The sequence below is a fragment of the Erythrolamprus reginae genome, chromosome 1 (assembly GCF_031021105.1).
Source record: "Erythrolamprus reginae isolate rEryReg1 chromosome 1, rEryReg1.hap1, whole genome shotgun sequence".
Classification (NCBI taxonomy): domain Eukaryota; kingdom Metazoa; phylum Chordata; class Lepidosauria; order Squamata; family Dipsadidae; genus Erythrolamprus; species Erythrolamprus reginae.
Genome location: NC_091950.1, coordinates 225,414,652 through 225,430,149, shown reverse-complemented (window position 1 = coordinate 225,430,149; position 15,498 = coordinate 225,414,652). Strand labels below are relative to the sequence as shown.

The window sequence follows — 15,498 nt, the reverse complement described above, 5'->3', positions numbered from 1 at the left end:
ATGAGGTTCAGTCTCAGAGTAACTGCAGGTGCTGAAAAAAAGCTGAGAGAATGAAGGTCCAGCTAAACTCTGGTTAAGATAATGCCTTCTCTAAAGAATCAATGAAAGAAAACCCCAGCAAAATCTATTTAGATCAGTATGCACTTTACATCTGAAACACAGACTTCCTGGAGTATAAATTAAATTATAAGAAGAAAACCAGGAGCACAAAATGGAAAGACATTTATCAACATGAGTGTGTGAATGTGGATGTTCATGCACACATTCTTTTTTGAAAAAAAAAATTCTAAGAGATAAACTAGGCATGTAAGGTAGTAAATATGCAGACTGTACAAGCTGAGTGAAGGATAATTAACTTGATGGAGTCAGATGATGTAGAATTAAAGATGATGAGACAAATTAGAGTGCGCCCATTCCAGTGACCTCAGACGTCAGCCTAGAAGAAATAAAGATACATACAGATGAAAAACAACAGAAGTGCTTGGAGTTCATGAGGAAGAAATCAAAGGACTTGTATATTATTCATCATGCTCCATCCTTCATATAATGAGTTTGTTTCTTTGTTTGTTTAATAGATTTATATGCTGCCCAACTCCTGAAGGACTCTGGGTGGCTTACAACATCTAGTTGTAGTTGTTATGTCCATTCCTACTGTGTTCAAATGCTGGTGCTCTATCAAAAGAAATGCTTCTAAACACAATGGAGATTGGTAGAATCTGTACTTGTAAACTCCTGTAAATAAAATTGCTTTGATTCAACACTACAGATATAACTCATTCCTTTTCCTATCTAATAGATTGGGATAAATAAATAGCCGGGCAAGGCCGGCTAATCAGCTAGCTATTTGGAACGCTGGCAGTTTACTATGAAAAAAAAAGCAGCTGCTGTAACTTTCATGTTAATGATTCTTTTTATTTATGAAAAAATATTGTTAAAATGAAAAGAATTTGACATATCTGGCTAAAGTAAATTTGACATATCTGGCTAAAGTAAAATGGCTATAAACTGGAAAATAAGAAGTATTTGTTTTAATGCAATTAATTGAATAATTTGATAATTTACTGAATTGTTGCACAATACCAATCAAAATGGCGATGATGTTACATTAGCCAGGAGGCTACAATAGCGCTGGCGGACTTACCCGCCGGCGGCGTTTGCGGGAGGGGCCGGGAAGACACCGGACCCCATGGCGGCCGCCATCTTTGTTCTCGGGCGAAGTCTCGCAACGCGAGACTTCACCCGAGAGTTGGGCCTGCGAGGCCCGGCTGCTGATTGGTCCGGGCGGGGCCTGCTCGCCCTATTTAAGGGCGAGCAGGCCCGGGGCTCTGCCTGTTCGCCCGGACCATCGCCACGAGCAGACGCTTGTCAGTTCTGCTCGCGGCGGCCATTTTGGGTGCGGCCTCGTGCGCGGCCGCCATTTTGTGGCCTGCTTGGTTGGCGAAAAGGCCTCTCGGAGTGTCGGCGGCATTTTGGGCGGCAGGAGCTGTTTCTCCAGTGACGGAGCCAGCATCGGCTGGGCTCCGTTCCAGTTTGACCCTCCGGTTGCCCCCAGGATCGGGGGCGTGGAGGGGGTGCCCTTTGGGGGGTGCGGCCTGGTTTCCCCTTCGAGGTTGGGGGGCATTCTTCGCGACATACAGGGAGCCCTTAGGGTGGGCCAGTTCCTCCAGGCCCCCTTGCTGAAGCGGTGGGCAGTGAGGCCTTACTCCCACTGCTGGGGGGAGGGTGGATTGGCCTTCCTGGTGAGGCCTACTGTGCTCGTGCCGGCCTTGCTTCCCGGCTCGGGCCCCCTTTTTGGGTCAGGTTTAATATTAGAGTTGTATTAACTGTAAAGGTATGGCCCCAAAGAAGAGGCAAGCTCGGGCCCCCCCGGCCCAACCGGTGGCTCGGCCTAGGAGGGCTTTGAGGCCTTCTGCCCGGGCTCGGGCTGCTATGGAGGGGCCACCTGTGGTGGTCCCATCTGAGGGGGCGGTGGGATTTATGCCCGCAGCCCCTCAACCCGAGGTTTCTCCCTCTCTCTCTTGGGCCAGGGTCCTGGAGAGGCTTGATGACCTGGAGTGCTGGCGGTCCGGTGCGGGCCCAGGTGGGCTCCCCCTGGCTGCATCGGCGGCCTGGGGAAGGGATCCAGAAGAAGAGGCGGCCCAGGCCGGGCAGATGGCCCAGACCGGGCAGATGGCCCAAACCGGGCAGATGGCCCACACCGGGCAGATGGCCCAGGTCGGGCAGATGGCCCAGTCGGGGCAGATGTCAGCTTTCCAGGGCCCAGCTTGGATGGGCCCTCCATGGATGTCTTCCACCCCATATGGGGCAGGTGAGGTTGCACCACACTTAGCTACTACACCGCTCCTCCCCGTGCGGGGTCCGGGGTTTAGCCCGCCTGCATTGGGGAGTGGCACTAGTTTTTTGGGGTCCACTTCAGGCACATGTGGTCAGGTGTGGGCTCCGCCGGCCCCGCCGGCAGTAGCACCGGGGGTGGCTTTCCCACCTGGGGCAGGGGTGGGGGGTTGGATCCCTCCAGCGCCTGCTATTATGCCCCCGCCCCCTTTGGTGTATCCACCGGGGCTAGGAGTGCTGGGAACGGGGGTATCCACCGTGTGGGACCCGTTTGCCAGCATCAAGCCTGGGGCCATCCCATGCGGACTCCCTGCTACGCCCTTAGGGTACCACCTCCACCCATCAGTGAAGGAGGCAATTTGACGGGGGGAGTATGTGGACCTCTTCTCCCTATTAAATAGGGAGGTCCCCAAGCAGGACAAAGATGTCGTGCCCGGGGAAAAAGTGAAGAAAACGAAAGTCACAAAGTGTTTCAGCTCTTGGCTGTACGCTTTTTTGACTTTCGCGTCCGTAGTGATTCAGAGGCAGCCGGTTAGGGCTGCTGCTCTGCTTAAATATATTGATTTGATTGCCAGGGCTCACTTTGAGTATGGTGGCACCATTTGGAGGCATTACGATAAGGGGTTTCGGATGCGCATAGCCCATGACCCCTCCTTGCCCTGGGATATGGTGGTCCCGGACCTGTGGTTCCAGGCCACTTATATGTCCGGCAAGGAAGGTTGTGACAGGACCGACAGCGGTCACTTCATGGAAGAGGAGCCCGTGTCTTCCACGCCAGCCAAGGCGGCTGCGGGGGGAGCGGGAAAGGGGGTTTCCCAGGCGTGCCATGAGTTTGCCGCAAAGGGGGCGTGTTTTCGTCCCTTTTGCAGGTTTAAGCATGCGTGCGGTAACTGTGGGGGGAACCATGCCTCTTCCGTGTGCCCCCGCCCCAAGAAAGGGGCGGAAAAGAAGGGTGGGGGTCCACCAAAGCCTCCCCCACCAGCTGGGGGTAAAGGGGCCCAGCCCAATTAATTTACAGGTGCTTGAGGGTTGGTTAAAGGACTACCACCCTCGCTCGAGAGTGGCTGCTCTCTTGCTAGGTTTTTCTAAGGGATTTAGGATCCCTTACGTGGGGGTTAGGAAGGCCTTCATGTCCGACAACCTCAGGTCGGTTGTTGGACATGAAGACATTGTTAGAGACAAGCTTCGGAAGGAGATGGCTGAGGGCAGGATCCTTGGGCCCTTCCCGGAGCCGCCCTTCCCGAATCTTAGGGTGTCTCCCTTAGGTGTTGTCCCCAAAAAGGCGAGTGGTGAATTTAGGTTGATTCACCATTTGTCTTTTCCAAAAGGTGAGTCAGTGAATGACTACATTCCTGACGAGCTTTGTTCAGTCCGGTACGCGTCCTTTGACGCTACCGTGGCTATGGTTAGGAAGTGTGGGGTGGGAGCCCTTATGGGTAAATGCGACATTAAGTCGGCATTCCGGCTCCTCCCCATACACCCAGACGACTTTGAGCTGTTGGGCTTCCATTTTGAGGGAGGTTATTACGTGGACAGAGCTTTACCCATGGGTTGCTCTGTCTCGTGCTCTCTTTTTGAGGGTTTCAGTACCTTCTTGGAATGGGCGCTCAGGAGGCACAGTGGTCTGGGTTTGGTCGTTCACTACCTTGATGATTTCTTGTTGGCGGGGCCTGCGCGTTCGGAGCAATGTTTTGCTCTAATGCGTGCCTTCGAAGCCCTTTGTACTCAGCTAGGGGTGCCTTTAGCCTCTGAGAAGACCGAAGGCCCCACCACCAAGATTACCTTCCTCGGTATTGAATTGGACTCAGAGGAGCAATCTTCTAGATTGCCCCTCGATAAGTTACTTAAAATTAAAGGGAAGCTTGATGAGGTTCTTGGTTGCCGGAAGGTCACTCTCCGGCAGCTCCAGGAACTAGCGGGGATACTCAATTTCGCCTGTCGGGTGGTGGTCCCGGGCAGGGCTTTTTCAAGGAGATTGTACAACGCGATGAAGGGGCTACGTTTGCCCCATCATCATACCCGCCTCTGCGCAGGGGTCAGGGCGGACCTCCGCGTGTGGCGGGAGTTCCTGGACAAGTTTAATGGCCTGTCTTTTTGGAGGCACGAGCTTCTTTTGGAAGCTGAGTTGCAGCTCTGCTCCGATGCTGCGGGGACTTGCGGTTTTGGGGTAGTGTTAGGTGACCAGTGGTGCTGGTCGGCGTGGCCTCCGGAATGGAGTGCCTCTTCTCTGGTTAAGGACCTGACTTTCTTAGAGCTCTTCCCCTTGATAGTGGCCTTAGAGCTTTGGGGGGAGCAGTTTAGGGACAAGACTGTGCATTTTTGGTGCGACAACCTAGTGGTTGTCGATGTGGTGAACGCCCTGTCCTCTAAGAGTGACAGGGTCATGCGGCTTGTCCGCCATTTTGTGCACAGGTCCTTGTCCCTAAACACGTTGTTTTTGGCCAGGCATGTCCCCGGGTTGGATAACGGGGTCGCTGATGCCTTGTCCCGTGGTCAGTTGTCCAGGTTTCGGACCCTGGCCCCGTGGGCCCGAGAGTCGCCAGAGGCATTCCCAGACCATCTTTGGGACCTGGGCGGGCTCCCGAGCGTTGGAGTGTAAAGGTCTGCTGGGCTACGGCCCTCCCTGTGGTGCCTGGCACTCTGGGGGCGTAGCAGCAGACAAGTGCAGAGTTCGGGGAGTTCAGGCAGGATACGGGTTACCCCTATAGCTGGCCTGCCCCAGTTGTGTACCTGGCTATATTTATGTCCAGCTTAGGCAGTGTGGCCTTTCAGTTAGGACTTTGAGGCCCAGGTTGGCCGGCCTCACCTTTTGTCTAAAGCGGGGGCTGGTTTGTTTGATTTATGGTGACTTCCGCATGGTGAAGATGCAGGAAGGCTGGGCCAGGGCCTTATCGCAGGTTGCTAGGTCCTTTCGGCCTTCCATCTCATTGCCTTAGTCGGGTGGGTTCTGGAGTACAGGGTTTGGCCAGGCCAAGCGTGGATCCCGCCGCTTGGGGAACGCTCGTTCCGTAGTGGCGCCGCCTCTAGTGCGGTGACGGCGTTCTCGATACAGAGGATTCGGGGATGCCGACCACTGGTGGTCGACGGCCTGTTTTAGGGTACGAACGGCCAGTTGAGGGTCCGGGGTAAGATCTTAGGCCAGGGCTCCCTTTGGTCCCCTTCTATTCAACCCCGCCAGGGCGCGACCGATGGTGTTGCTTTGGGTCATTGTGCTCCACCGACCACTCAGCAACAAGGTACCGCCGGGAAGTGGGACCCTGCTGTCGCGGCGGCTGGGTCATTGTTGCCTGGTTGGGGAGGAGGGGTGTGCGGTGGGACGGGTGTTTCTACCGCTATGGCTGGGAGGGCGGCATCCCATTGCTGCACCCAGGTGGTCCTAGGAGGGCGGCATCCCATTGCTGCGCCCAGGTGGTCCTGGGAGAGCGGCATTCCATTGCTGCGCCCAGGCGGTGCTGGGTGGGTGGCATCCCATGGCTACGCCCAGTTGTTCGGGGAGGGCGGCATCCCATTGCTGCGCCCCGGTCGCTGGTCTTGCTCTTCGAGCAAGGACCGGTACTGCTTGGGGGTCGGAGGGGACCTGCCAGGCTTGCGGTAGCCTGGGGTGGCTTCACGCTGTGTGGCCCGCCATGCATGTGGTGCGGTCTTCGATCCTCTTGGGGATCTTTGTGGGTCGCCATTTCCCTTAGGGCCATTCACCGGGTCAGGTGTAGAGGCAATAAGGCCCTGGGAAGGGTAGTCAGGGACTCAGGTGGGTTGTAGTGGCCCATCCCCTCATCACTGTAGATCGGCCGTGGCTTTCCCGGGCCGATGGCGTCCACCTGTCAGAACAGGGGAACAACATTTTCTTACAGGACCTGCAGCGGTCTCTGCGTGAGCTGGCGCAGCTAGAAGGGGGAGTCGGGGGGCCAAGATAGAGATCTGACCCCCGCTCCGTGACAGGTTAGGGGCGGAAAACTGGGTGGTGGTCTAGCAACTGGTGTTCTCCATTGGGCATCTTTGGGGATGATTGACAGGTTCTCTCCAAGCTTGTGGTGGAAGCGACCTGAGCAGTTGGGGGGAACCTGTCTTTGGGTCACGCACCTTTAAGTCCCCTGTTAGGGGTTAGCCGGTGTGACCCCCCTCATGCAAGGCATGGCAGGGTCTCAGGTGAGGGAGGGGTCCCTCACCTTGACTAGCATCGAGCTACGCCCATAAGTTGCCCAGGAAGTTTATGTGACGTAACTTTTCCGCCCCGGAAGCAATTGTTTGACCCTGCAGGTCCATTGTTTGGGTCATAGTTTGTTATGCAAATTTATGCTAATTTATTGGAATAAATTATGCTAATTTAATTTAATAAAAATGACCCAGTTAAATCCAGCTCTTGTGTCCGTGTCGTTACTCCGCCTCTCCTGCAATGCTAATACAAAATATTAGTTTGGTTGCTTAAGACTGCTACCCGTTTAGTTCACACTTGCATGCTTTCCAAGATGTGCCACAGAGGGCAGCTAGCTCTGCATTGTATTCAGCAGAAATAGATTTCTAAAGAAATTTATTTCCTGGAAATTCTGTGATGCAGTGGAAATGAACATGCTGTGAGTATTATAGCCACTTTGTTTAACCAATTATGAACAAGTTGCTAAAAATAAGAATGAGGGTCTAAGGAGGAAATCTCACCTGGCATTGATGAGGTACTGAGCAAGGCTGATATTAGCTGGGGTTCCTGTGATGGTGATCTGCCGCTCTGATGAGCCTTCTGTGGCATTGGCAATTTTGATCTGGGCTCCAGACATCTGCCTGATTTCATTAATTTTGGTCCCTTGGCGTCCAATTATGCAGCCTATTAACTAGGAAAAGAGATATTAGGACTGTCTTAAACTAACCCTTATGGTAATAAGAATTGTGAACAACAAATAGCACAAAACATACCAGATATCTCAGTATTAGTTTCTCTTTTGTTACTAACAATATGCTGTAACTGTGCTTTTCTATAAGGTAGCATAGAGCAATTTTCAAACTACTACTGTTTTTAGCACTACCCACTATAACTATGGAAACATTACTAATGGAGATTAGAACTACACTAGCTGAAGAAAGCTTTTAATTATTAAGGCAGAAATTTTCCTAGAAGTTTCCTTATTTTAAAATGTTATTTCTAACTATGTATATATATATGAGATTCACTGGGCAAGTGTGCTTTGTTGTGATTGAATATAGCACATGTAGAACATATAGCAAATATAATCATTCCTATATACAACTGAAAAAACTGTATATTATTATTTTTAATAATTATTCTGCCTTTTTATATGTAACTCAAAGTGGCAAACTTAATATTCCAGTCTCCTATGGCTGATTAGGGATTTCATTGCTCCACAATGGAGCACTGAATTTATTTCCAGAAGTGGTTAATCTTAGTACAGTGATACCTCATCTTACGAACCTCTCGCCATACGAACTTTTCGAGTTACAAACCCGGGGTTTAAGACTTTTTTGCCTCTTCTTCCGAACTATTTTTACCTTACAAACCCGCCCCCGCCGCTGGGATGCCCCGCCTCCAGATTTCCGTTGCAAGCCAAAATGCCCGTTTTCATGCTTGTGGGATTCCCCTGAGGCTCCCCTCCATGGGAAACCCCACCTCCGGATTTTGCGATGCTGCAGGGGAATCCCAGCAGGGAAATCCCACCAGCGCGAAAACGGGCACTTTGGCTGGCAAAAGGAATGAATTTTGGGCTCTCATTAATCGCTTTTCCATTGATTCCTATGGGAAACATTGTTTCATCTTATGAACTTTTCACCTTACGAACCTCGTCCTGGAACCAATTATGTTCGTAAGACATGGTATCACTGTACTTACAAACCACCACCACCTAAGTTCTAGAGCTCACTGTAACAACATTGCCAAAAAGGTTTTAAGAGTTGTTAACCTAATCCTTCACAGCTTCTTCTCTGGTAATACAGTGATCCCTCGATTAGTGCGGTCTCGATTAGTGCGAAACGCTATACCACGGTTTTTCAAAAAATATTAATTAAAAAATACTCCACGGTTTTTTTGCTATACCACGGTTTTTCCCACCAGATGACGTCATACGTCATCACCAAGAGTCACTTCTCTGTCTCTTTCTCTTTCTTTCCTGTCATTCTCTGCTTCAATCATTTTCTCATTTCTCTTTTTTTCTCCCCTTTTTTCTATCATTTCTCTCTCTCTTCCTTCCACTCTTCTCTCTCTCTCTTTCTTCCTCTCTCTCACTCTCTTCCTTCCTTTCTCATCTTTCTTTCTCTCTCTCTTTCTCTATCTTGCTTCTTCCTCTCACACTCTCTTCCTCCCTCTCTCATCTCTTTCTTTCCTTCTCTCTCTTTCTCTATCTCTCCCCCTCTTGCTCTCAAGCGGCGAGCGAGCAAGCGAGCGGCCGGGCGGGTGAACGGGCGAGCGAACGGGCGGGGCGGGCGGGTGAATGGGCGAGCGAGCGGCCGGGCGGGCGGGCGGGTGAATGGCGGGCGGGCGGGTGTTGGGGTGTGTGGGGGGAACCGACATTCAAAGCAATCTTTGTCGGCTTCCGCACTTTCGTTGCTCCCCGGCTCCACCATCTGCGCATGCGTGGTCATGGAAAAAGGGCGCGCATGCACAGATGGTGTTTTTACTTCTGCACCACTATACCGCGGAAAATCGATTAGTGCGGGAGGTCTTGGAACGTAACCCCCGCACTAATCGAGGGATCACTGTATTGATCTGCTAACGAGAACATACAAAACATTTGTCAGACCAATCCTAGAATATAGCTCACCTGTGTGGAACCCACATTGTATATCTGACATCAACACAATTGAGAGAGTCCACAAATATTTCACAAGAAGAGTCCTTCACTTCTCTTCCCACAACAAAATACATTACTCCGCTAACCTTCTATTAGATAACTTACAACTCCGTTGTCTCCATTCCGACTTAACTATAGTTCATAAAATCATATACCAAAATGTCCTTCCTGTTAGTGACTACTTCACCTTCAACCGGAACAACACACAAGCACATAATAGATTTAAACTAAATGTCAACTGCTTTAAACTAGACTGCAAAAAATATGACTTCAGCAATAGAGGAACCAACACCTGGAATGTACTACCTGACTCTGTGTTTTCTACTCCTAACCCCAAAATCTTTAAACTTCGATTATCTATAATTGACCTCTCCCCCTTTCTAAGAGGTCTATAAGGGGCATGCATAAGCACACCATTGTGCCTACCGTCCCTGTCCTACTGTCTTTTATCATTAGTTTTTATCATTACTTTTCCAATGTATGCTTATACAAATTACCATCCTATAATTGTTTGACAAATATATATAAATAAAATGCATATAAATAAAAATAAATTGCAATCAATCTCATGCCCCATTTTGCCTCTATCATAACATCAGATGGCGATGGGAAGCCTTAGGTGAATGATTTCTCTCCATTTTTTTGTTCTACAACACAATCAGAGGTGGTATTCAGTCGGGTCTGTTTGATTCAGATGGAGTAGTAATGGCCATTTTGACCAGTTTGGAGAAGCAGCCAATGCCACCTCTGGTTGGCTCTGCCCTCCTTCCTCTGCCGTTCCCTGTGCTATATTCTGGGTTTTTTTGCTCAGCTGATTTGCAGGGTAGAACAGATTGCCGCGGCTCAGCTGAGCTAAACAACAGCTCAGCTCACCAATGCTGACACCAAGGGCTGACTTGGAGTGCTGCCACGTCTTGGAGTCACATGTGTGAGCCAAGCGCATGTATGGAAGGTTTTGTGCATGTGCGGATGAGGTGCATGTGTGCACTCGCATTTTTGATGCTGCCAGATGAACCGGTAGGTAAATTATGTGAATCCCACCCAGTGAAGGGCTACCAAAATTTTTACTACCACACTGTGGGCATGGTTTATGCAGGACGCCCTGCATTTTCTTTCAACATGTTTCAGTGCAAATTGGGTGCTCTGGGGTGGAGCTCCATTTTCTCTACCCCACTGCATCCCCCCCGACTTGGCAATAGCTGACCCCTGATCCCACCCCAGAACACAATCCCAAAGACTGTTTGTTTTGCAGGCCCAGGCTTTATCCTAGCTTTCTACTGTTTTATCTTCCCTGTATGCTCAGAATAGTATGGGGGGCTTCTGCTTTAAGGAAGCAACTGAGACAGGAGGGCGTATTAATTGCTTTGTCAATGGTTAATTAATTGGCTACTGGGCTTCTTTCTCTTCTTGAAGTGTTTGGCGTGGAGTAGAAGTGAGTCAGTGGTCACAAGCAAAACTGAGAAGATGAGTCATTCTACTATAAAGTAACAAGTAGGAATATATATTATTAATATAAAAAACAACGGTAAATTTTGAATCATCCTACATCTAATCATAAATGTTTAGATGTGAAAATAAACAGAGAAAGGATAGAAGGTAAAGCCAAGCCAAAACCCTCTTAATGTACAATTTTTTTAAAAAACTGACCAAACAAAAGACAAAAAGTTAGGACTCAAATATAGCAACATCCATTAAAATTTCATAAGAAATATAGAACTTTTGCTCTTTAGAAATTGTTTTAAACATTTGCTTTCTCTTTTGCTAAAAATTACCATAATTAAGTTTAAGGAATCCATGGATCTATGGAATGTCAGAATAGGCAGTGACACGGGATTGTGGCAGAGGTGGGTTCCTACCCTAACAATGAGCCCTGGGGCAGTAATCTGGTAGTGGCCCGCCAATTATGTAATTTGCACGCGACAGCTCCAGTGCTGTCTTTGCTGATCTCTGCGTGGCACCATTTCCTCCCCAATTTTTGCCTTTTTGTTTTGCTTCTGTGCATGTGCAGAAGCAAAATCACACAAGGAGACACTTGCCCATGTGTGATTTTCAATGATTTTTTTCTTCTGTGCATGCGAGGAAGCAAAATTGCATGAGGGGATGCTTGCGTGTGTGTGATTTTTGCTTCTGCACATGCACCAGTATGAAGGTAAGAGGAACCCGCCGCTGGATTATGGGGTCTATAATCCAAAATTAGCCAGTGGCACTCCAAAGCCCCAGAGAAGCAATTTTCACATCCAATACCAATTTGTTATTTATTTTGCTATTCGTAGCATAGATAGATACAAATGCTTGCTTACTGACTGATTGATGTTATGATGGATTTGAAAAAAGTTACAACCTTCACCATCACATGGATATTTGATTGCATTTTGACTTCTTGATAACTAGCTCACATTTATGATCCTGTCATTGTGTTTTGCAAAGGGATTTTTTTTTTGCCATTTTCTGGTCAAAAGAAGGGCAAAAATGCCTACTGGATAAAGCAAAAAGCTGCTTATTGAATAAGCTGGGTTCAGATTTAGGATCATTTGATTTATTAATGACTTGCTTAATGACAAATATAAAAACTGTAATAAAATCAAGTCCAGTTACATGGTCACTCAACTTATGATCATAATGACTTATGATCAAAATTCCAGGCTCAGCTGTGGAAGTTGTAAGTTGAGGACTATCTGTAGATAGATACAGGAGACAGAAAGAGAGGGGGGGGGGGCAAGGAGACAGACAATCCTAACAAGTGGATTTTAAGAAAAAGAAAATTGTATCTAAATTGTAGATTTTCTTGAGTTGTGTAGTATAGAACATGTGAAGAAAAATCTATATTTGTACTTCTGCAATTTCAGTGAATATTTAGAATTTCTAATTAAGTTAAGAACAGAAACAAGCTGTATTTGATGAACATGTTTGCTCATCAGTGTCTTAGTATGTGCAATTTTTTACATGAAGGAATTCAGTATCAATTAAATCTTCTGGATTGACAGGTGCCATGGAAGCTTATGGTTGTAAAGCAGTAGCTAGGAAACCCAAACTATTATAAGAAAATTGTATTTGGATTTAGAACATCACATTTGGATTTAGTCATAGATGGAGGTTCTTTGCTTTCCAAAAAAGTTATGTTTGTATATTCCGTCTTTCTACTCTAATTTGGTTTAAATAAAATTGATAATGGGGTATATTGAATGAACCTTCTGACATTCTTCTTTTGAATAGATGTCATGATCTAGTATATTTGTGTGTTAGAATTATAACTGCAACTGAAACTCTAAGATAGGGAGACTGTTGTGAATGCAATAATCTATTTATTCCAGACTTCATCTGAGTAGAATCACACTGGCACTATGGCATTGAAATCTGTTATTCTATAGGTTTGTAAGACACCTATTTCAAGCCACAATCAATAATATTTTTAATTAGGTCTATTCTGGAAGTTAATTTTATATGCATTTTGTGGAATTATCTCTAACCCTTCATTAACTTCATGTTGTGAGCCGCCCCGAGTCTTCGGAGAGGGGCAGCATACAAATCTAATAAATTGAATTGAATTATCATTATCATTATCATTAAGAGCTGTGGTGGCGCAGTGGTTAGAATACAGTATTGCAGGCTGACTTTGCTCACTGTCTTGAGTTTGATCCTGGCAGGTCTCAAAGTTGACTCAGCCTTCCATCCTTCCAAGATTGGTAAAATATAGACCCAGATTGTCAAGGGCAATATGCTGATTCTGTAAATTGCTTAGAGAGTGCTGTAAAGCAATCTGAAGTTATATAGAAGTCTAAGTACTAAGTGCAAGTGCTATCAGTGCTTTTACATGGTGAGGGATATTGTTCTATGTACAATCATTTTTTAAATTGATCATATATAATATTCTAATTTTCTGAGATGGGGGATTTGGTGTTTTCATAAGCTGTATGCCATAATCATCACAATGCTGACAAATCATGGCTTGAACTATCTTGCCTTGCATGTAATGAGTTTTTCTCGCATATTAAGTTCCACCTTTTAAGTTGCATTACTGAAATAAATGAACTTTTGCACAATATTCTAATTTTTTGAGTTTCACCTGTACCTATTGGATTTATCATTAATTAATAGAATATTTTTTGCAATAATTTTACATAGAAATAGAAAATAGCCATTTATTCTAAAACAATAAAAATTATACCTCAGAATTGAGACTTTTTATTTTCATTTCTATCATATAAAAACATCGGCTTGTCCCACCCAGTCAGACAGGGAAGATATGTTGCAGACCCAGTCTGCAACAGAAATCCAACTGGTGGGATCCCTGAAGAGAGCCTTTTTTCTCTTGCCCTCCAGCCAATGGAATATTCTTCCCCCACTTTCATGGCTTTCTGAAAGGAAGTTAAAATACGGCTCTGCAGTCTTATTTATTTATTTGTTTGTTTGTTTTTTTTTTGTTTGTTTGTTTATTTATTGATTGATTTGATTTGATTTGATTTGATTTGATTTGATTTGATTTGATTTGATTTGATTTGTATGCCGCCCCTCTCCGTAGACTCGGGGCGGCTCCCAGTCTTGCATGGGGAGTCCAGAGGAATGAGTAGCTATGGGGCTGGCTGTCCTGAGAACCCTTCTTCTATCTTTGAATTAATTTTTTAAAAGTTTTATCATCCTTCTCTCTCTCTAAATTTTTCAACTTAATATATTGTTTTTATATTTGAATACTTTGTTGTATACTGTCTAGACTCTCTACTTGAGATAAATGAGCAGTTCAGAGATATGAAAAATAAAAAAACAAAAAATAATAATTTGAACTTTTAAAAAATTTATTAAGAATACAATTTCTTCACTAGTAATTCCAAAAGAAGTACAATATATTTGATTGCTTTTTTAAACATGATTTGGGTTACTTTGTGTCTGAAATGTGGGACTATGACATTTACATGAACACCATTCCAATGAAAATGAACTATTCTAATATAAGAGTACAGTACTAGACTTATAACATATTCTTCCATCACAAAAGAAGGGCCATAATGAGACTTATCAGGATCGGGATGGGTGAGGAAAACAATTCCCTTCTCATATAGTAACATGGGTAGGCTGCAGATGCCCAGCTGAAAGGGGCAGGTAGATTTTTCCAACCGGAGTTCTTGATTCAAGCAAAAAATGCTGTTGTTTATCAGAAATGCTAACCAAGCAAATTTTCCAAGCACCAAGAAAATTAGCAAAAGCAGTCCTCCCCAAATCGTTGTTTTATTTCTCAGTTTAATAGCTTTATGTACCCACAAAATGAAATTGCATGCCTAAAGTCAATGAAGGGGCTTTTTTGACAACATGTCACAATGGAAAGTCATTGTTGACTACATACATTTATTAAATGATAAGCAGAACACGAGATGCGATACTCACATCATTGGGAATGGTGAGTTCATGAGTACTGGCCGGGGGATTGGCATCCAAACCTGAGCATATGTAAAAGAAAATGGTCATTGCTTAAGGAGAAAGTATTTCACTTTTGATGGCATTTCACCAAAATAGTAAATCTTGTGAATTTCCAGACTGCACAAGAGCCAAAGTATAAGGAAGGTTGAAGGTTTCAATAAATAACAGATAAAAAATGGAGCTCTGAAAACAGTTGCTGTAATATTTCACTAGATGACAATTCAATAGATTCTAATGCAGTAATATTGTGTTCTTTGAATACTGATATCCTCACCTCATTTTTTCCCCTTCTGGAATAAACAATCTGGCCTGTACTGCATTTTCAGTTTTCAGTGTTCTAAATGTCACTATTGATTGATGAAATAAAACATACAGCTGCTTAGAAATATTAGGGAGTACTTGTGGCTATTTAGAAGGCAAGCTATGACACAGTGGTTATTTTACTCCCCCCCCCCCCGGATGAATTAATATCCTCTACACTGCTGGTTATGTATGGATGCCATTTGCAAGGAAAAGGATACTGCATTTTAAACCCAGTTTTGGTGAAAATGGTTTTATAGCAAAATTACTTTGAATTATATAGCATGAATGACAGACATATTTTGCCATTAGGGAAATTTAATTTCTTAAGAATTAATTTTTTGAGAGTTAATAGCAAGGATTATTTATATATTTTTTGCAAAGTACAAAAACAAATTATTATAGGCAGTAAAACCATAATAAAATGAATGTTTTGACATGTTTAGAAAACATATTCTTTGTGTTGAAATTACAGAAATCCAAACATAAATGTCAACTTCAGCCAATAAATTGCAGACATCATAATCTGTTTTCTAAAACTGTGTTTTTTACAATGTACAGTAATACTGGAAGTGTACTGCTATAGTTAATTCTTTATGATTCTACATAGTTCTGGCAGGACCGTGTTGCAAAATAAATGTTTCAGAATGGAAAGCAATGACCTACC

General features: G+C 45.4%; 1 protein-coding gene across 9 annotated transcripts in view; it reads right to left on the bottom strand.

Annotated features, from left to right (window-relative positions):
• Window positions 1–352: 352 nt before the first annotated feature.
• PCBP3 (poly(rC) binding protein 3) overlaps window positions 353–15,498 on the bottom strand; it is an 89,800-nt gene continuing 74,654 nt past the window's right edge. For all 9 annotated transcript variants that reach the window (XM_070732291.1, XM_070732292.1, XM_070732293.1 and 6 more), the window contains 3 exons: window positions 14,499–14,551; window positions 6,985–7,154; window positions 353–436 (listed from right to left, as the gene is read on the bottom strand). In XM_070732291.1, coding sequence (XP_070588392.1) covers window positions 400–436; window positions 6,985–7,154; window positions 14,499–14,551 — 260 coding nt within the window. In that variant the 3' untranslated portion in view covers window positions 353–399. The remainder of the gene's footprint in view (window positions 437–6,984; window positions 7,155–14,498; window positions 14,552–15,498) is intronic.